Genomic DNA, 22,699 nt, shown 5'->3' on the forward strand with positions numbered 1-22,699 from the left:
TATAGGGTGCGGTCTTGGAGGCTGAAGTCACCCCCGGTGCTCCAATGCCAAGTTTTCTTTAAGTGGGAGGCGGGGGGTATGAAGCTTTACGAGACCTCAGCCTATGTGGGATCCTTGCAAACTCGCCACAGCACACACACACACACACACACACACACACACACACACACACACACACACACACACACACACACACACACACACACACACACACACACACACACACACACACACACACACACACACAGCTTGTGCTAAAAGATACACGGGCAAGCAACAGTGGAAAAAAGAGTGGAAAAAAGGAGGCAAAAAGGTGAAGGATATTGAGTCTATTTCTTTCCATTAGCCGCTCCTCGGTCCAAACCACACCCCGCCAAGGCTCAGGTCCAAACCCACAACCTTTTGTGCAGCCCCTATACTTTCCCTCCCTCTCTCTCCTTCTGCCTTTTTCTTTTTGGAACTTTGTTCTCCCTTTTCAGTCCACATCAGGGGTATTCAAGTTAAAAAGTTACACAGGTCCGGTCCAGGAAAATGTACTGGAGCCAAGGTTCGAAATATGATAATGCAAAACAGGCGTTAGAATTCAGTTCCAAGTATTTTGTCATGGAGAGAGTTTCAGTGGGGCCCAAAGTGGGGCCCGTGGGCCAAAATTGGTCCGCTGAGTCATTCTGTCTGCTACCTTTATTATTTACATTTGTGTTTTCACACTTATAATTGGCCAGATTCAATATTGATATAGGACAGGGGTCGGCAACCCAAAATTTTGAAATTTCCATATTGGACCAAAAATTTAAAAAAATATATGTCTGGAGCCGCAAAGAATTAAAAGCCTTATATAAGTGTTGTAATGAAGGCAACACATGATGTAAGTGTCTATATTAGCTATATTAGCCTACTATCAAAATGACTTTAAAGGTCTTGTATAAGTGTTATATTGAAGGCAACACATGATAACAAAATGGCGGCGCATGGGTTTGCTGCGGCTATGCTAACGCTCTTGGGAGTGTAGAGCGATTTGGCAAAAAACACCCGTCATTTCTGTCAATTTCATGGCTGGCTCAAAGCGTGAACACTCTGTGATCACATACGACCGACAGACAATTCTGGATGTGGATGGATCGGGTCGTTATAGACTGAAAGATGCATGTACGGTGGACCTCCTCGCTAGCATGGGAATACTTCGTGGGCTACATCGAGCGGCCTTTGTAGCAGCGGAGTCAAGTGCTAGCGGTGACCGCCAATGGAGACGACATAAGCGGTGCGAGCGGAAGCAGAAGCGGGGTTGCCGAGCGGGGCTAACAACAAAGAGAAAAGCTAACCAAAGAAGGGTGGAGTCTCCGGGTAAGAAGCCATTTAAACTAGAACTAGCCGGCGTCAGGCTGGATAATCCCTGCACACATAGCAATTCTCTTAGAATAAAACACAACTCACATAATGTTTTTTCTTTTGTGACCGTGTCAGAGGCAGACATACATTGTACTGAGGTAGCTAACTATGATGCGTTCAGTTTATCGCAACATCAAGCAAACAATCTGAATATCCCCGTCGTATCAATTCCTAGATATGGTCGAAACTATTTAAAGTGCAATACGCATAATAAACACAACATTATTAATATTGCTACTTCGGATAATTTCAACAAACAATCCTCAAAACAGCCTACTACCTATAATATGGGCTTTTTAAACATAAGATCATTATCTTCCAAAACGTTATTAGTTAATGAAGTCATCAGAGATAACAAACTTGACGTCGTTGGTCTCGCCGAGACCTGGCTCAAACCAGACGTTTTTTTTGCGCTAAATGAGACATCTCTTCCTGGCTATACCAATACACATGTTGCCCGACCTCTTAAAAGGGGAGGGGGTGTCGCGATTTTTAAAGCATATTTAAGAATGTTTTGGTCCTAAATTAAGCATTTTCCAACATAAAAATGGTTAAATAGACTACAAATACCACTACTACAGTAGTATTGGCCACTATAGGAGGCCGAACCAATCAGTATCATGACCACTGATTGGCTCAGCCACATAAAACATTACTATATTGGAGTAAAAGAGTGTAAAGGTGTTTATTTAATGTATAGAAAGCTCTAATCATGTTGAAAAACTTTTATAAAGGTTGTAAACTGTTTTTTATGCTCTCGCTATGAAAATATTTAATGTATAATTAATTATTTCTACCTTGCGGTAATTAATTAATTGTGGTCATGTCTGAAACCAATTAACAGCCCTAAACCAGGGACGACTGTATATGTTTTAGGGCTGTCAAAGATAACAAGTTACCTTTTTGCATTTATCATGTACATTCAAGTAAAACATTTAGAAAAGTTTCCTGTGTGACATTCCTTTTTTTTTTTTTTTTTTTTTTTTTTTTTTTTAAATAATGTCCTGCCCAGCTTCTCGGGCAAATCATATAGCAGATGTAGATGCCCATATCGGCTGTTCAGATTTACTTTACAAAAGAGAAGTGTAGGATACTTCTCTTGTTGCCTTACTTGTATTTTGACTTTATTAAATGTATTTATATTATCATTTGGTGCAGCCGGGCCGGAGCTGGAGGGGATAGAAAGAGAGAAAAAGGAAGACAGAGGGGGGAATTGTGGGGACAAGAGGGGGATTAGACAGAGAGACAAAAACAACAACAGCAAACACAACAACAACAACAACAACAGAGCAACATCAGCAAATACGACATGTACAAATATGATGGTAAAAGTAATAGCAAATAAGCAGTTAGCGAAAATTTAAAAATAAAAATACAGAAATGACAATGAGCATTATTACACTAAAAATGGAGCAATATGAATACCAATAGAAATAGTGCTATTGATAATAAACAATACCAGTACTTTACCTTTATTATCAACAATACAATTGTTCAAATGCAACAATACATATACGTAATGATAACTTGAGATACGAAAGAATGCAGAAAAATGGAGGGGAAGAAAGAGAAGCAACCTTAACCTTGTAGATTGTTATAGTAACAATAGGTTAAGCTTTGTCAGTGTGCCATGTGTTATACCCAGTTTACCCTAGGGCAACAACGTTAATATATGTTTGATGAAACGTGATTATGTGCATGAGTGTATGTGTGCATATGTACTTGTATATGTACAGTATGTGTATGTGTGCTTGTACAGTGAATGTATATGTACAGTATGTGTATATGTGTGTACAGCGAATGTATATGTACAGTATGTGTATACAGTATGTGTGTTTGAACAGTGAATGTATATGTACAGTATGTGTAAATGTGTGTTTGTACAGTGAATGTATATGTACAGTATATGTATGTGTGTGTTTGTACAGTGAATGTATGTGTAGTATGTGTATGTGTGTGTTTGTACAGTGAATGTATATGTACAGTATGTGTATATGTATGTTTTTACAGTGAATGTATATGTACAGTATGTGTATACAGTATGTTTGTATAATGAATGTGCGTGTGGATGTACGAACTTTGAGTGTGTAAATATGTACTGTATTTATTTGTATATGTATGTGGGAGCGTAGGTACCTATGTATGTCTGTATGTATGTGTGTGAGTATATGTGAATTTGCATGTACAATACATTTGACTCCCAGTGTGTGCGGGAGCCAGAGTACGGCCCCAGCCTCCCCGAGAACCCATCCCACAAACAGTAGGTGTGGTGCCCAGGGAACCAGGGGCCACCGCCCCCACGCAGCCAAGACGGACAGCGACAGGAACCCCAGAGCCTGGCCCACCGTGCCGCCCACAAGGGCCAGCAGCAGGCCGCAGACAGACGCACCCGGCAGAGGACAAGGCACGAGAAAAACAGGGGGCAGCCAGACCCCAAGCCTGCGAGAGACCACACCCCACACGGACAGAAAGGCGGGACGCCCCGCCCGAGGGGCCCGGAGACCCCCCGCAACCGGACGGGAAGACCTGTGTGACATTCTAGCAATAAAATTGCTTTTGTTTCCAAATATTGGGCTCTTTTTTCAAGTGATTCATCCAAATTCCAAAGTGTGAATATTCTTAAACAAAAATAATCCTTTGACCGGCCCCACAACAAGAGGATAGAGAAAAAGAAGGAGCTTTATTGACTAAGGCGTGGACTACAATGGCGGACGTGCGCACATTTTCAGGACTTATGCAGATCCCAAATATACATCAGCAGGTAACAATAGGTAAGAAAAGTTGGTTTTGCATTATATTGCGAAACACAACGCCAGATAATATGTCTCGTAATAGGTGCCATTTTAGGGTTCTTATACATACACCATAATAATACCCGTATGTTAAAGCACAGTACGTCTGACTGCAGTCGTCGTAATGCTCCGTTTTCCATCAAGCGGTGCGGCTTCGTAGCTTACAAAAGTCGTACTGAAACATTTTGACAGATTTTTGTGTAATATTCTATATTCTCAATGAAACATCAAAGTTTTGCTGTTGCTTGCTTACCTGTACTTGCTAGCGTCATTATTTGGATAGGGGGCGTCAACCTGCAGTTTGCATGTTTGTCTTTTGTGTGACTGGTCACACTTATCGTTACACCATGTACCGCATAAAATTGCTTCGAGGTCGGTAAGCACAACCGGAAATAATACGTGCATTAGGTGCACTGGGTTAAAAGGCGCACAATCGATTTGTGAGAAAATGAAAGGATTTTAAGGGCGCCTTACAGTCCGAAAAAATACAGCACTATAAATCCAATGTCCATCAAAATAATGTAATACCAGGCCTTGGTCCGCATGAAGCCTGTGTGTAGACGCGGACCGCCTATTGAGGACCTTTGCTCCACATTCAGGGCGGTTGGACCGATATCCAAATGTGCCGTATCGCACACCCTGACCCTGCATGGTTCTCCAGTATTTTTCCTCTCCTCATCCCGAACGCTGCCCGTGTTCTCCATCTGACTTCAGCGGCCCTCCTTGACTGCTGGAGCCGGGCCTAGACGTCCGACTCAGTATTCAACACATGCGCTCCGGCAGGCCAAATAAACAAACTATAGCGACCGCAGGAGGAGTTACACAACGCCAAAGCTCAGGTTTACATCACAAACTCAGTTTCCCCCCCCCCCCCCCCCCTACCTTACCATAATCTCCCCCTCTTGATTGCAAAAGGGTTTTGGCGGTTTGTGCGACCGTGTTTGCCACACAAGGAAAACCACATGGTGTGACAACACTTCAGTGTGTTGTGGTCTCCCGTCGACATGCGCCGCTGGCCGCGTCTTTTCTGTTTACCATCGACTGCGGTCACGCCGTACATTAAAAGCCAACGCTGAAACTGGGATTAGTGCGCTAAATGTGCAAGACAGGTGGTTGTGGCTCTCTTTCAAAAAGCAAATGTGGCCTCAAAGAGATGCTTATGTGGGCACGCTCGCCATGTACGGTACGGTACAGTACAGGCATATGCAGTCAGTCTGCTCGCTATGGCTAACAAGCACTTCCTGCACAGTGTCAAGGCCGGTGACGCCACGGATCTGTTTGCAATCTCAGTGTGTGTGTGTGTGCGCTTGTGTGTGTGTGTGTGTGTGTGTGTGTGTGTGGAGAAATGTGTTGGGCCTGCTGCTTTTTAGGTGTTTACTGTGTGCGATGGCAGCTCATGCGCTCTCTTGGCCTGCTTTAGATTTGCCAATTTCTGCTGTGTTTACATTCAGACGGGAAGGAAACGTATAGATCTTCATCTATGGAGCTAAAAGCAACTGTAAAGTCAAACTGTACCATCAAGGGGGTTTTGCAGCAGAATAAGCAATGAACAACGAACCAGAAGAAAATAGCTGTGTTATGAGATATAGTATTAACCCTTTTGGTGTTTAGGTTTTATTTTATGTGTTTTGTTATTATTCTGTTGGCATAAGTTTAACTTCCTGTAAAAAATTAACAACAACATACATTTTATGAAGGAGTTGGTAAAATGTCCACTCTGGTGGACAACATGCGTTAGAGCACAGGTGTCAAACCTGCCACATAATTTCATAAGGCCCGCTAAAGCCTGCAGGTAATATGTGTCAATAAAGTACTTTATCTTTTCTTTCTATATATCTCCATTTTGGAATAAAAAATGGTAACACTTTAGTATGGGGAACATATTCACCATTAATTAGTTGCTTATTAACATGCAAATTAGTAACATATTGGCTCGTAATTAGTCATTATTAAGTACTTATTAATGCCTTATTCTGCATGGCCTTATTATACAACCAGTAAGCCATTAACTAAGAGTCTTCTCTCTATAACCTTAAAATTATTGCTTATTAGTAACCCTAACCCTAACTCTTATATGTTCCCCTAGTGTCCAAATAACTCTAAATTAAGGCTTTGTTACTTAGAATATGTTCCCCATTCTAAAGTGCTACCGAAAAAATAAATGTACTGCGTGCAGCTGCATATCTTTTAAACTTTAATATGATGTAATAATGCAACAATATTATATTATCATCCATCCATCCATTTTCTACCACTTGTCCCTTTTGGCCTCATCGCAGGGCCATGCGTTTAAAAAAAATGTTTGGTTCAAATAAATATGAATACTTTAATAACTGCTTTACTTATTATTTTCAAGCGAGTTATCCATCAAGTTGTACACAGTAAAAATGACAATAGATATTGTGGTAAAAAAAACCTGGCAATTCAGTTGCCGGACTTTTACCGTAAAATGGTGGTACCGTTTTTCTATTTACAGAAATATGATGTAAAAACCATTGTCAAAATTACGATAAAATTGTGCCTTAGTGCAAAAAAAACAAAAAAACTGGCAGCACAGTCGCTAGAATTCTACTATAAAAAACCGTGGTACTGTTTTTCCATTAACAGTAATACACTGTAAAAACAACAACCCAAGATTCTGCGATAAAAACAAACAAACTGGCAACTCATTCAGCATTTTATTGTAAAAACAGAAGTACAATTTTTTACCATTTACAGTAACATGCAGCAAAAAAATCACCCTTTCACGGGAACATTCTGGTAACTGAGCTGCCGGTTTTACAGCAAAAAACTGGTAGCTTAGTCGCCAGAATTTTACGATAAAATACTGAGTTATCGTTTTTTCCATTTACAGTAATACACTGTAAAAACAACAACCGTAGATTGTACTATAAAAAAAAAAACTGTCAGCTTAGTTCACTATTTTACTGTAAAAAACAGTGGTAGCATTTTTCAATTAACAGTGAAATACTGTAAAAAAAACACACCTTCAATTTTACGGTAACATTTTGGTAATTGAGTGGTAGAAAACTGGCAGCTTATTCGCCAGAATTTTACTATAAAAAACGTTACCGTTTTTCCATTTACTGAAACACACAGTAGAAACAACAACCATAGATTGTACAATAAAAAAAACTGGCAGTTTAGTTGCCACAAAAAAACAGTGGTGCTTTTTTTTCATTTACCGTACAGTTTGTGGTAAAATTCTGGCGACTGTGCTGCCAGTTTTTACTGCAAAATCTACAGATGTCTTGTTACCGTGTACGTAAAAAACCATTACAACCAAATGCATAGGCAATTGAGTAACAGTATCCTGAGGCAAATCCTTATACATGTATATTCATATATTATTTACTATTACAAGCGGCCCTCTGAGGGCAGCCATAACTGCGATGCGGCCCTAAATCACACCCCTGCGTTGGAGGTTTAATTGATTAAATACGTTTGAAAGAAAAATGGTGGCAAGGCCCCGGGGGTGGATGAGATCCGCCCGGAGTTCCTTAAGGCTCTGGATGCTGTGGGGCTGTCTTGGTTGACAAGACTCTGCAGCATCGCGTGGACATCGGGGGCGGTACCTCTGGATTGGCAGACCGGGGTGGTGGTTCCTCTCTTTAAGAAGGGGAACCGGAGGGTGTGTTCTAACTATCGTGGGATCACACTCCTCAGCCTTCCCGGTAAGGTCTATTCAGGTGTGCTGGAGAGGAGGCTACGCCGGATAGTCGAACCTCGGATTCAGGAGGAACAGTGTGGTTTTCGTCCTGGTCGTGGAACTGTGGACCAGCTCTATACTCTCGGCAGGGTCCTTGAGGGTGCATGGGAGTTTGCCCAACCGGTCTACATGTGTTTTGTGGACTTGGAGAAGGCATTCGACCGTGTCCCTCGGGAAGTCCTGTGGGGAGTGCTCAGAGAGTATGGGGTATCGGACTGTCTGATTGTGGCGGTCCGCTCCCTGTATGATCAGTGCCAGAGTTTGGTCCGCATTGCCGGCAGTAAGTCGGACACGTTTCCAGTGAAGGTTGGACTCCGCCAAGGCTGCCCTTTGTCACCGATTCTGTTCATAACTTTTATGGACAGAATTTCTAGGCGCAGTCAAGGCGTTGAGGGGATCTGGTTTGGTGGCTGCAGGATTAGGTCTCTGCCTTTTGCAGATGATGTGGTCCTGATGGCTTCATCTGGCCAGGATCTTCAGCTTTCGCTGGATCGGTTCGCAGCTGAGTGTGAAGCGACTGGGATGAGAATCAGCACCTCCAAGTCCGAATCCATGGTTCTCGCCTGGAAAAGGGTGGAGTGCCATCTCCGGGTTGCGGAAGAGACCCTGCCCCAAGTGGAGGAGTTCAAGTACCTTGGAGTCTTGTTCACGAGTGAGGGAAGAGTAGATCGTGAGATCGACAGGCGGATCGGTGCGGCGTCTTCAGTAATGCGGACGCTGTATCGATCCGTTGTGGTGAAGAAGGAGCTGAGCCGGAAGGCAAAGCTCTCAATTTACCGGTCGATCTACGTTCCCATCCTCACCTATGGTCATGAGCTTTGGGTTATGACCGAAAGGACAAGATCACGGGTACAAGCGGCCGAAATGAGTTTCCTTCGCCGGGTGGCGGGGCTCTCCCTTAGAGATAGGGTGAGAAGCTCTGCCATCCGGGGGGAGCTCGAAGTAAAGCCGCTGCTCCTCCACATCGAGAGGAGCCAGATGAGGTGGTTCGGGCATCTGGTCAGGATGCCACCCGAACGCCTCCCTAGGGAGGTGTTTAGGGCATGTCCGACCGGTAGGAGGCCACGGGGAAGACCCAGGACACGTTGGGAAGACTATGTCTCCCGGCTGGCCTGGGAACGCCTCGGGATCCCCCGGGAGGAGCTGGACGAAGTGGCTGGGGAGAGGGAAGTCTGGGCTTCCCTGCTTAGGCTGCTGCCCCCGCGACCCGACCTCGGATAAGCGGAAGAAGATGGATGGATGGATGAAAGAAAAATGATTAAAATAAGATTTTGTGAACAAAATTTGGAGGAAATAAATCCAATCATGTTTCAAAAAGGTTTCATTGTTGCGACACATTTAACAGCAGTGGAAGTATAATAAAATATGAACACATTTTTGGATATTACCCATACAATTTGGGTAATATCCAAAAATGTGCTCATATTTTAACAAAATTTTACCCATACAATTTGGGTAATATCCAAAAATTTGCTCATATTTTATTATATTTCCACTACTGTTAAATGTGTCGCAACAATGAAACCTTTTTGAAACATGATTGGATTCATATCCACAACATTTTGGAAATATAATAAAATATGAGCACATTTTTGGATATTACCCATACAATTTGGGTAATATCCAAAAATGTGCTGATATTTTATAAAATTTCCACTACTGTTAAATGTGTCGCAACAATGAAACCTTTTTGAAACATGATTGGATTAATATCCACAAAATTTTGGAAATATAATAAAATATGAGCACATTTTATTATATTTCCACTACTGTTAAATGTGTCGCAACAATGAAACCTTTTTGAAACATGATTGGATTAATATCCACAAAATGTTGCTCCATTCTAATTCCAAATGCATTTACATGCTATTAAAAATAAATGAATGGACTTGCAGCTAAATGACTGCAGATTGAGTATTTTACAACAAAGTAGCAGGAATACTATACATAATAATTAAAATATAGCCAGCGACGCATGATGTCCAATTTAGTGGACACAAGATTATTAGAAATTTCCTCAAATCACAAAATCAATGCTGAGAAATTTGAACAATTAAATTAATCCTTAGTTTGACATGAAAACTGTTGCATTCAGAGAAAACAGCTTTTTAAATAGACCCCTATGCATCAAAGGGTCAAAATGATAAAACTGTATTTTTTCAAGCAACACTCATAAAATTCTAAAGAGCATAACATGTAATGTAGGGAACAATGTGTAGCAAATATGTTTCTAAGGCAATTCTGCATGGCTGCATGTGAAGGCTTCATGTTATGAATCATTGTATGGCCTCCAGGATGAAATGTCATTGGAGAAAGATACTGGAGGTATGCAACATGTTCCCACCGGAATTTAGTAGGAAATTGTACATAAAGTTAAGCACTGCTTTGCTCCAACTCAACTATTTACCATCACTGTGCATGCACAATAATTCAATGTTTTACACATATTTTTGTCATAAATAAGGAAAATTCCGGACACGCTTGACTAAAAACCTTATCAAGTATTTATTTGTGAAACATTCATGTATTATATATTTTAATGCATTCAGGGTGGCATTGTATGTGCCTACTGGTTTGAGTTTGAGTTTGAGTTTGAGTTTGAGTTTGAGTTTATTTCGAACATGCAGGCATACAACATGATACATCACAATTTCCAGTTTCTCTTTTCAACATGTTCGAAAAGGAGTAGGAAGAAGCAGAGCTTATTTAATCCTACCCCTTTTCTTTACATAACAGTTGCTGAAACTTTTTTTATTCACTTCCTGTTCTCAATTTTTTCACAATAAACTCCATATGTAATCACAATAAAAATAAATAAATAAATAATAGTAAGAATTTAATAATAATAATTGGTGAAGAAAGTCATATTTCATATGATGAGATAAGTAAGATTACTTTAAGAATGAATGAATGAATGGATGAAATAAATTGAAAATGTTTGTCATGGTTCTTCTTCTTTGTACTTTGTAAACACTTTAAGTTTGAAGAGTTTCTTGAAGTGGATCATATTAGTACATTGTTTGATTGCTTTGCTTAATCCATTCCATAATTTAATTCCACATACTGATATACTGAAGGTCTTAAGTGTTGTACGTGCGTACAAATGTTTTAAATTACATTTTTCTCTAAGATTATATTTCTCCTCTTTTGTTGAGAAGAATTGTTGTATATTCTTGGGTAGCAGGTTATAGTTTGCTTTGTGCATAATTTTAGCTGTTTGCAAATTCACTATATCGTGGAATTTCATTAAAAAAATAAAAAAATCAGCAACACCCATTCGTCCCCATTTTTAACCGCAGCGAGACAAGGAAGAATAGCTCATTTTAATGAACTGGGCATGTTTGTTTGACCACAAAATGAATCACTTGTCGTTCGTGTGCATGCATGCGTGTGAGCATGTGTGTGTCTCTGCGTGTGTGTGTGTGTGTGTTTATAAATACCCTGTATGTATCAGACACAAGGAAACATTCAGGCACCCCTGGGCCTCTGGAAGGATCGTCGTTCACCAGGTAAGTGTCTGTAGCCTGGAGGAAAAAGAACATATACAAATAAGGACATTTAATTTGATGTTGTGACATGGTTACGCAATAAAACGTACACAATTTCTGAATAAATATGATATTTTATATTTCAATTATAATTTTTTTTTTGATCAATCCGGCCTTATAGCAATTTAGACAAAAAGGAGTGCGTGACACGGCTCCGACCAGCAGGGGTGCTGTTGAATCAGTGTCTGCTTGTGTGTCGTCAAAAGAAGAAGAAGGCAGCTGTGCACTCATCAGACAGCATTATTCTGCGCAACACTAGCATGGAAACAGGAGTTCAGAATATCAAGAAAGATTTTATATATTTTTACAAAAAACAATTCATCAATGTTAAATGCTTAATGCAAATACGCAATTTGGTTTATTGAAATTCACCTCTTTTTAAGAAGAAATTGCAACAAAAACAATAAGGCATGCTAATTTGTAGAAAATATTAAAGTAGGGTAATTTGTTGGAAAATATCAGAACCCTATAAACCAGTGGTTCTCAAGCTTCAGATAACACTTGATTCTCCAAGTACAACAATAATGACCAACATTAACATACAGTAGCGCAGTAGGTCGAAGTAATTATTAAAAACAAGAAAAAGGTTGTATTTAATATGTTTGGCCACTGTAACATTACACACAGTTTGAACGGTAACACTGTTTTGAAATATTAAGTTAAGTGATTATTTGGCATACCACTAGATGGAGCCCATGTACCAGTGTTTGAGAATCACTGCCATAAGCGATTTGGATGTCATAGTGATGCTGTTGTTGCAGTAGCCACCATCTTTTGGAGTGTTTGAATCACAGGTTTCAAACTCAAGGCCCGGGGGCCAGATCTGGTCCGTCACATTGTGTTAATGTGGCCTGTAAAAGCCTGGAAATAACGTGAAGTGAAGTGAATTATATTTATATAGCGCTTTTCTCCAGTGACTCAAAGCGCTTTTACATAGTGAAACCCAATATCTAAGTTACATTTAAACCAGTGTGGGTGGCACTGGGAGCAGGTGGGTAAAGTGTCTTGCCCAAGGACACAACGGCAAGGACTAGGATGGCGGAAGCGGGGATCGAACCTGGAACCCTCAAGTTGCTGGCACGGCCACTCTACCAACCGAGCTATGCCACCCCACTGTGGGCTATACCGCCCACAGTGGGGCGGTACTTATTGACACACAGTGTGTCAATAAAGTATCTCATCTTTCCTACTAAACATATATGTTCTTTCAATTTTGAAAGAGAAGTCGTGGAAACTTTAATATTATCTGATTGTGCAGCAAACATTTTACTAGCATATTTTCCGAACATTTTTTTGTCAAATTAAAATAGATACCTCAACGCTTGTCACCCAGCCATGTAAACATGTTTTTACATATAAAAAAAAAAATCATAATAAAATGCAGTGGGAATTGTGTAATAATATAATGTCCGATGCCAATACGATCATCTATTAGTGAGATTGACTGATACCACATTTTTTAATTTTAATTGTTTAACTATATTGATGGTTAGTGCTGTTGACAGTTCACCAATATCAACACAATATGAACTAGTATATATTCTCTGTTTTTACCTTCAATGGTTTGTCCAAAACAAAATCAATAGTACACAATAACTAAACAATACCAAATATTTTGTTGCGTGTCCAGGAACTTATTCTTTTAATTTGTAAACATTAACAAAAACAAGCTTAGCTATTAGCATGCCTGCTCCTGCTTCCTCTTGATGTGTAACATGTTTAGCCTCGTCCTCCAGTGATGATGCTACTTAATAACACTAAGAAGATACAAAGAAATGCAGTATTTTGCCGACGGTATAACATATGTGGGGGTTCGTTGGCCGGTTCATCTCGTAGTGGCGGTAAGAGAAAAGTGCGGAACTATAAGAATAATAATATTAATAAAAGTTGAAGTATGAGCAATAATAATATGGGCTGCTTGCATTGCATTCCATTCACTGCTGCTTAGCAGCATGTGAATGGGCACTGGCATTGCAGCAGGCCCATAAAAATAAAATGTTGTAATACAAAAATAACAAAAAAAATTACTTGGAGTTTGTAATGTTCATACCAAAGATAAAAAAAGAGCAATATAAATATATATACATATTTTTTGCAAAAATAAAACAAAAAACCAATGGCCTACAATATACACATTAGTGTACCAAAGACAAACAATATACTAAGTGATGAAAAAGTACCATAATTAATAAAATATGACATAAAGTACATACAAAATCAAGATAATATTAGTTAGTGGGTGTGACTTATATACCGGTGGGCTCTATAGTCTGGAAAATACAGTATTTATTGTTCTAATCAGCCTGACCTAAGCCTAAGGTTTATGTGTAAAATAAATCACATTTGTGATTAATACATGTTTTTCTATCATTTGACAAGGTTGTAAATTGTAAGCAAGTGAAATATAATAATTGAATATGATTAAAATCAAGAGTAAGACTACCAATTCAATGTTAATATTTGAGTGGGACCCGGGCCCCTGTGTAGTGGAAAAGTTGGGGCCCAAAGTCAAAAAAGGTTAAGAACCCCTGCTATAAGCAAAGAAGCCACAGTATGTGTATAAGCACAGCTGTGTACGCGTGCACCCAGCGAGCTTCATTCGTAATGTAATTCAAGCAAGGCAGGGTTCTGGCATAGCCCGGAGCTGTGAAATGGGCTCTTCTCACAGTTCTGCCGTTGATTGGATCAAGATATCCCTCACTGTTTAGCCGAAGGGAGCCCAAATCCCACAGCCGCCGCCGCTCTACCAAATCCTATTTCATTTCACAACTTTAAAGGATAAAAAAGTAAACAAGCGCTGCTGTGCCAGCCCCGGGACCCTGTGACACATTTATTCAGCAGGAAGACGAGCAGGGAGAAAAAAAAAACACTGTTTCATATGTTTCAATGCGTACAATCTGACCAAAAAAAAAAAAAAGAAAATCACCTGCACTCCGTTCCACACATGAGCGTACACGTGCGTGCCACTTACACAGACGCACAGACACAAACCCCATAATAAGAGCCAGACGTTGGCAAACCGTGCAGCTCTGAGTTGTGGCGAAAACAAAGGCTATTCATATCCTTCGCAATGAGAGGCCTTTGCGGCTAACGCTCCCATTACACCCCCCCCCCTCCTCCGCTTGCCGTTTTATTACGGATAATCTGCAACTCGCAAACCTTCCATTTTTCTGCCATTGTGTGATTTCTAATCATCTTTATTAGTCCATAAACATTGCTTTAGGGGGAAACACACTGCCTATTGTTGGAGCCTACTATGTGGCACTCCTCTGCCAGGACACGCGTGTCTTGCATGGGATTGGCCGCCTGCATCCGTGGCACCTGTGCAAAGGAGTTTGACGCCAGCCAAACAAAGCGCGGCGCGTCAGGTGTGGTCTGCCGTGCCCCGATTGGCTCTTGCCTGGCCAGAGACAAGGTCAGGTGCACGGGCGAGCCTCGTCTGATTGGCTGACAGGCGAGCCAAAGCGGTGACATCCAGAGAGATGTTTCCCATTGGCCGCCGTGGCTCGTTGGGATGATTAATGTGGCTCTGGGTATGTGGGTGGCACTGGGACAACTGGCTGGAAGTGGGAATGCATGTGCGAGGGAACATCATTTTCAAAACATGAGAACAGGGGTGTCAAACTCTTTTCATTGAGCGCCACGTCGCAGTTATGGCTGCCCTGAGATGGCCGCTTGTAACAGTGAATAATATATGAATATTCATGTCTAATCATCTCATTTGATTATTACACAATTGCCTATGCATTTGATTGTTATCTATATATTTAAAATAGAAGTCAGGGTGATTTACCGTATTTTTTGGACTATAAGGTGCACTTAAAATCCTTTTTAAAAAATGGACGGTGCACCTAATGTACAGAATAATTTTGGTTGTGCTTACCGACCCCGAAGCTATTTTACATGGTACATTGTCTAATAAAGTTAAAGTACCAATGATTTTCACACACACACTAGGTGTGGCAAAATTATTCTCTGCATTTGACCCATCACCCTTGATCACCCCCTGGGTGAATCATGGGTACTTTAAATTTATAAATTGGGCGGGCTTTGTCTTTTTTTCCCTGATTTTTGTGCTCTTAACATGGGTAGTTAAACTATTATACTTGGAGCATTTTATTCTGAAAATCAACTGGATTTATTTTGTGTATGTGTTAGGGATGTCCCGATCCAGGTTTTTGCACTTCCGATCCGATACCGATATTGTTTTTGCACATCCGATCCGATACCGATACTGGCCGAGCATGTATTAAAGTTTAAAGTTATTTAGCCTACTTAGTTGTCAGATTCATGTTGAAAAGGGTTTTAGTACTCTTGATAACAACTAGCCAGCTGAATTAGGTGAGTTTGAATAATACACAATGGAGATGTTGACGTGCGGAGTTTCAAACACTCTTCATTTTCTAGCAGGGGGACTTTTCAAATGATGCTACATATTAGCAGTAATGCTACTTTTTATAGCAACGCTTTTGCCCCACACTTGACAAATTACGGTTGTCTGTTCGACATATTCCCACTTGAAGCCAAATCACCGCCAGACGATGGACCCCCTGCTGTTTTTCTTGGGAATTAATGAATTCTTCCTTCATTATTACCGCTCACACGGCTACGCTAGCATCACAGCTAACGTTAGCCATGCTGCTACCTCTCTGCTGGGATAGTGCGTATACGTATGTGACGTGTGACGTGACAGTATGTGACGTGTGTAAGAAGGTGCGCTTGCTGTCTGTGAGAAGCAGACACAAGAAGGAGTGGGAAGAGCCTGTCGTGTAATGCCAGCAGCTAAAAGCAACTGCGTGAGAACGTATACTCGAATATCATGATATAGTCATTTTCTATATCGCACAGAGACAGCTGACATTTTTACCGGTAACTTTTAATTCCCATGGCCGTCTTAACGGTTAGGACACAGACCTGTGGATGTGTTGAAGGTGTGCTGGAAAATGCGGAACGGAAATTAGGGAGCAGCAGAAAAGTGGAATGTATTATTTAAATCTGTGCGTTGGAAAACACGGACCGGAATTTAAAAAAAAACTGGTTCTGGATCGGCATTTTCCCATGCCTTGCCGATACGCATTTTTTGGCAAATATCGGCGGCCGATCCGATCCAAATATCGGATCGGGACATCCCTAGTATTTGTATACTGTATATGGCATGTTGAGTTACATTACATTAAATCAGGGGTGTCAAAAGTACGGCCCGCGGGCCTGAACAGGTTTTATCCTGCCCGCGGGATGAGTTTGCGAAGTATAAAAATGAGCCGAAATTTTTGAATGAAAGAAACTGCTGTTCTAAATGTGTCCACTAGATGTCGCAATAGCAATTCTTTGTATATTTGTAGATTATGCTACATATGTAAAAAAAAACACACAAAAAACACTTAATGTTAGTGCACCAGTCGAGAAAAATGAGCAAACTACATAAATAACATCCTGTAATTAGATTTTGATATAATTGTTTTATTTTGATGGATTGAAAATTAACACCAATGAGTTGACTGATGAACATTATCACATAATATATTCAGAAAGTAAATAACGACAAATAAAGGTAGGATACTATTAACCACAACATGTAAGTGTAAAAAAACCCCAACAACATTATGATTTGTACATTATCAGAATGTGTTGTTCTATTTTTAAACAAAGAAAACAATCTGAAGTTGTTTTTATTTTTAAGTTATCGTGCCGTGGTTTTACCAGTCCGGCCCACTTGGGAGTAGATTTTTCTGCATGTGGCCCCCGACCTAAAATGAGTTTGACACCCCTGCATTAAACTATACATTACATTACATTGTAATGTAATGTAACTCAATATCCCATTTATACAGTTTTCACTGAAACATTAAAAAAAACAGTACAGAACATTGAAAAACAGATTATATCCTCTGATTAGAATCAAAGTTGAAATCGACTAACAATCAATCAAGTAGTCAAATGTCCATGGAGTGCTTCATTTAGATTTTAATGTAACATCATGTAATCTGGTTGAAAAGACAATAGATCATTTGCATCCATTTCCTCTTAAGCAAGCAACACACATGCATCCTAATGCTCTCATCAGCCACAGAAACAGGTGTTGAACACATTGTGAAAGAGTGAATAACATGCAGCTAATAAATAGGCTAAGCCTGCTACCTGCCACTTGGGAGGTCAGACCATACGACTCCCTTTGTAGTAAGCCCCACCCCCCTCAGAAAAACTCCAGGCCCTCAAACGCTCCCTCCTGCAGCAGTGTATAAATTATAGATTGTACCATATATATATATATATATATTTATATATATAAATATATATATATAACATATGCCCGGCCCATATGGCCAGCCCTGAGCAGAAAAATCTCAAAGCCCTCCTTAATTAACATTTTAGAGGGAAGATTCGGAGGCGGGAGATTCAGTCACTGACCTATTTGGAGTCCGTCGTCATCCCCCCATGCAAATGTGTTAATTGAGACAGATTTTCCCACTCCACAAATATGCAGCGGGTGCGATTTGGATTTTTTTTTCTTTCTTTTTGGTGGCGACCATCTGATCTAGCGTAATATTCAGTGACTCAATAGAAACAACAAAAAAAGACATTGCACATTCAGGTTGTTTCTTGCACTCGCGCACTAGCAAAGTTCCTAAATAAGATACAAGACGACACACCAGCTTGCAGGTTGTTTCTTGCACTCGCGCAGTAGTAAAGTGCCTAAATATGACAAGAGATGATAAACTAACTTTCAGGTTGTTTCTTGCACTCGCACAGTAACAAAGTGTCTAAATATGATAAAAGGTGGCAAACTAACTTTCAGGTTGTTTCTTGCACTCACACAGTAGTAAAGTGCCTAAATATGACAAGAGACGATAAACTAACTTTCAGGATGTTTCTTGCACTAGCACAGTAGGAAAGTGCTTAAATATGACAAGAGACGACAAACTAACTTTCCGGTTGTTTCTTGCACTCACACAGTAGTAAAGTGCCTAAATAAGATAAAGACGACTAACTTTCAGGTTGTTTCTTGTACTCACACAGTAGCAAAATTCCTAAATAAGATACAAGACGACAAACCAGCTTGCAGGTTGTTTCTTGCACTCGCGCAGTAGTAAAGTACCTAAATATGACAAGAGACGATAAACTAACTTTCAGGTTGTTTCTTGCACTCGCACAGTAGTAAAGTGCCTAAAAATGACAAGAGACGATAAACTAACTTTCAGGTTGTTTCTTGCACTCGCACAGTAACAAAGTGTCTAAATATGATACAAGATGGCAAACTACCTTTCAGGTTGTTTCTTGCACTAGCACACTAGTAAAGTGCCTAAATATGACAAGAGACGATAAACTAACTTTCAGGTTGTTTCTTGCACTAGCACAGTAGGAAAGTGCCTAAATATGACAAGAGACGACAAACTAACTTTCTGGTTGTTTCTCGCACTCACACAGTAGTAAAGTGCCTAAATAAGATAAAGACGACTAACTTTCAGGTTGTTTCTTGTACTCACACAGTAGCAAAATTCCTAAATAAGATACAAGACGACAAACCAGCTTGCAGGTTGTTTATTGCACTCGCGCAGTAGTAAAGTACCTAAATATGACAAGAGACGATAAACTAACTTTCAGGTTGTTTCTTGCACTCGCACAGTAGTAAAGTGCCTAAAAATGACAAGAGACGATAAACTAACTTTCAGGTTGTTTCTTGCACTCGCACAGTAACAAAGTGTCTAAATATGATACAAGATGGCAAACTACCTTTCAGGTTGTTTCTTGCACTCACACACTAGTAAAGTGCCTAAATATGACAAGAGACGATAAACTAACTTTCAGGTTGTTTCTTGCACTAGCACAGTAGGAAAGTGCCTAAATATGACAAGAGACGACAAACTAACTTTCTGGTTGTTTCTCGCACTCACACAGTAGTAAAGTGCCTAAATAAGATACAAGACGACTAACTTTCAGGTTGTTTCTTGTACTCACATAGTTGCAAAATTCCTAAATAAGATACAAGACGACACACCAACTTTCAGGTTGTTTCTTGCACTCGCACAGTAGTAAAGTGCCTAAATATGACAAGAGACGATAAACTAACTTTCAGGTTGTTTCTTGCACTCGCACAGTAACAAAGTGTCTAAATATGATACAAGATGGCAAACTATTTTTCAGGTTGTTTCTTGCACTCACACAGTAGTAAAGTGCCTAATTATGACAAGAGACGATAAACTAACTTTCAGGATGTTTCTTGCACTCACACAGTAGTAAAGTGCCTAAATATGACAAGAGACGATAAACTAACTTTCAGGTTGTTTTTTGCACTCGCACAGTAACAAAGTGTCTACATATGATAAAAGATGGCAAACTAACTTACAGGTTGTTTCTTGCACTAGCACAATAGTAAAGTGCCTAAATAAGATACAAGACGACTAACTTTCAGGTTGTTTCTTGCACTCACACAGTAGTAAAGTGCCTAAATAAGATACAAGACGACTAACTTTCAGGTTGTTTCTCGCAATCGCACAGTAACAAAGTGTCTAAAAATGATAAAAGATGGCAAACTAACTTTCAGGTTGTTTCTTGCACTCGCACAGTAGGAACGTGCCTAAATATGACAAAAGACGACAAACTAACTTTCCGGTTGTTTCTCGCACTCACACAGTAGTAAAGTGCCTGAATAAGATACAAGATGACAAACCCACTTTCAGGTTGTGTCCTGCACTCGCACAGTAGCAAAGTGCCTAAATGTAACAAAAGACGCAAACCAACTTTAAGATTGTTTCTCACACTCGTGCCCTAGTAAAGTTCTTCAATACGTCAAAAGAAGACTTACAGGTTTTTTTTGCACTCGCACAGAAGCAAAGTGCCTTAATGTAACAAAAGACGCAAATCAACTTACTAGTTAAGTTTCTGACTCCAACAAAAGACGATAACCAACTTTAATCAGGTTGTTTCTCACACTCGCGCACTAGTAAAGTTCCTGACTACAACAAAAGATGCTAACCAAATTTTCAGGTTGTTTCTTGCACTTGCACAGTAGCAAAGTGTTTTGTCGACAAAACCCACTTTCAGGTTGTTTCATGCCCTTGTGCACTAGCAAAGTTCCTGAATCTGACACAAGACAACAAACCAACTTTCAAGTTGTTTCTTGCACTCACACACTAGCAAAGTGCCTAAATATGACAGGAGACGACATATCAACTTTCAGGTTGTTTCTTGCACTCACATACTAGCAAAGTGCCTAAATATGACAAGAGACGACATATCAACTTTCAGGTTGTTTCTTGCACTTGCACAGTATCAAAGTGTTTTGTCGAAAAACCAACTTTCAGGTTGTTTCTTGCACTCACCCACTAGTAAAGTGCCTAAATATGACAAGAGACGACAAACTAACTTTCAGTTTGTTTCTTGCACTTGCACAGTATCAAAGTGTTTTGTCGACAAACCAACTTTCAGGTTGTTTCTTGCACTCACACACTAGTAAAGTGCCTAAATATGACAAAAGACGACAAACTAACTTTCAGGTTTTTTTCTTGCACTTGCACATTATCAAAGTTTTTTGTCGACAAACCAACTTTCAGGTTGTTTCTTGCACTCACACACTAGTAAAGTGCCTAAATATGACAACAGACGACAAACTAACTTTCAGGTTGTTTCTTGCACTCACACACTAGTAAAGTGCCTAAATATGACAAGAGACGACAAACTAACTTTCAGGTTGTTTCTTGCACTCACACACTAGCAAAGTGCCTAAATATGACAAGACACAACAAACTAACTTTCAGGTTGTTTCTTGCACTTGCACAGTATCAAAGTGTTTTGTCAACAAACCAAATTTCAGGTTGTTTCTTGCACTCACACACTAGCAAAGTGCCTAAATATGACAAGAGACGACAAACTAACTTTCAGGTTGTTTCTTGCACTCACACACTAGCAAAGTGCCTAAATATGACAAGACACAACAAACTAACTTTCAGGTTGTTTCTTGCACTTGCACAGTATCAAAGTGTTTTGTCAACAAACCAAATTTCAGGTTGTTTCTTGCACTCACACACTAGCAAAGTGCCTAAATATGACGAGAGACGACAAACTAACTTTCAGGTTGTTTCTTGCACTCACACACTAGTAAAGTGCCTAAATATGACAAGAGACGACAAACTAACTTTCAGGTTGTTTCTTGCACTTGCACAGTATCAAAGTGTTTTGTCGACAAACCAACTTTCAGGTTGTTTCTTGCACTCACCCACTAGTAAAGTGCGTAAATATGACAAGAGACGACAAAATAACTTTCAGGTTGTTTCTTGCACTTGCACAGTATCAAAGTGTTTTGTCGACAAACCAACTTTCAGGTTGTTTCTTGCACTCACTCACTAGTAAAGTGCCTAAATATGACAAGAGACGACAAACTAACTTTCAGGTTGTTTCTTGCACTTGCACAGTATCAAAGTGTTTGGTCGACAAACCAACTTTCAGGTTGTTTCTTGCACTCACACACTAGTAAAGTGCCTAAATATGACAAGAGACGACAAACTAACTTACAGGTTGTTTCTTGCACTCACACACTAGTAAAGTGCCTAAATATGACAAAAGACGACAAACTAACTTTCAGGTTTTTTTCTTGCACTTGCACAGTATCAAAGTGTTTTGTCGACAAACCAACTTTCAGGTTGTTTCTTGCACTCACACACTAGTAAAGTGCCTAAATATGACAAGAGACGACAAACTAACTTTCAGGTTGTTTCTTGCACTCACACACTAGTAAAGTGCCTAAATATGACATAAGACGACAAACTAACTTTCATGTTGTTTCTTGCACTTGCACAGTATCAAAGTGTTTTGTCGACAAACCAACTTTCAGGTTGTTTCTTGCACTTGCACAGTATCAAAGTGTTTTGTCGACAAACCAACTTTCAGGTTGTTTCTTGCACTCACATACTAGTAAAGTGCCTAAATATGACAAGAGACGACATATCAACTTTCCGGTTGTTTCTTGCACTTGCACAGTATCAAAGTGTTTTGTCGACAAACCAACTTTCAGGTTGTTTCTTGCACTCACACACTAGTAAAGTGCCTAAATATGACAAGAGACGACAAACTAACTTTCAGGTTGTTTCTTGCACTCACTCACTAGTAAAGTGCCTAAATATGACAAGAGACGACAAACTAACTTTCAGGTTGTTTCTTGCACTTGCACAGTATCAAAGTTTTTTGTCGACAAACCAACTTTCAGGTTGTTTCTTGCACTCACACACTAGTAAAGTGCCTAAATATGACAAGAGACGACAAACTAATTT

At 39.9% G+C, this 22,699-nt stretch overlaps 1 protein-coding gene across 4 annotated transcripts in view; it reads right to left on the reverse strand.

Moving 5' to 3' along the window:
• The window catches only part of nfixa (nuclear factor I/Xa), a 384,964-nt gene that overhangs the window by 203,447 nt on the left and 158,818 nt on the right, over positions 1-22,699 (reverse strand). For all 4 annotated transcript variants that reach the window (XM_062026895.1, XM_062026891.1, XM_062026892.1 and 1 more), the window contains one exon: positions 11,328-11,411. In XM_062026895.1, coding sequence (XP_061882879.1) covers positions 11,328-11,411 — 84 coding nt within the window. The remainder of the gene's footprint in view (positions 1-11,327; positions 11,412-22,699) is intronic.

Source organism: Entelurus aequoreus, linkage group LG18 (genome assembly GCF_033978785.1).
Source record: "Entelurus aequoreus isolate RoL-2023_Sb linkage group LG18, RoL_Eaeq_v1.1, whole genome shotgun sequence".
Lineage (NCBI taxonomy): Eukaryota > Metazoa > Chordata > Actinopteri > Syngnathiformes > Syngnathidae > Entelurus > Entelurus aequoreus.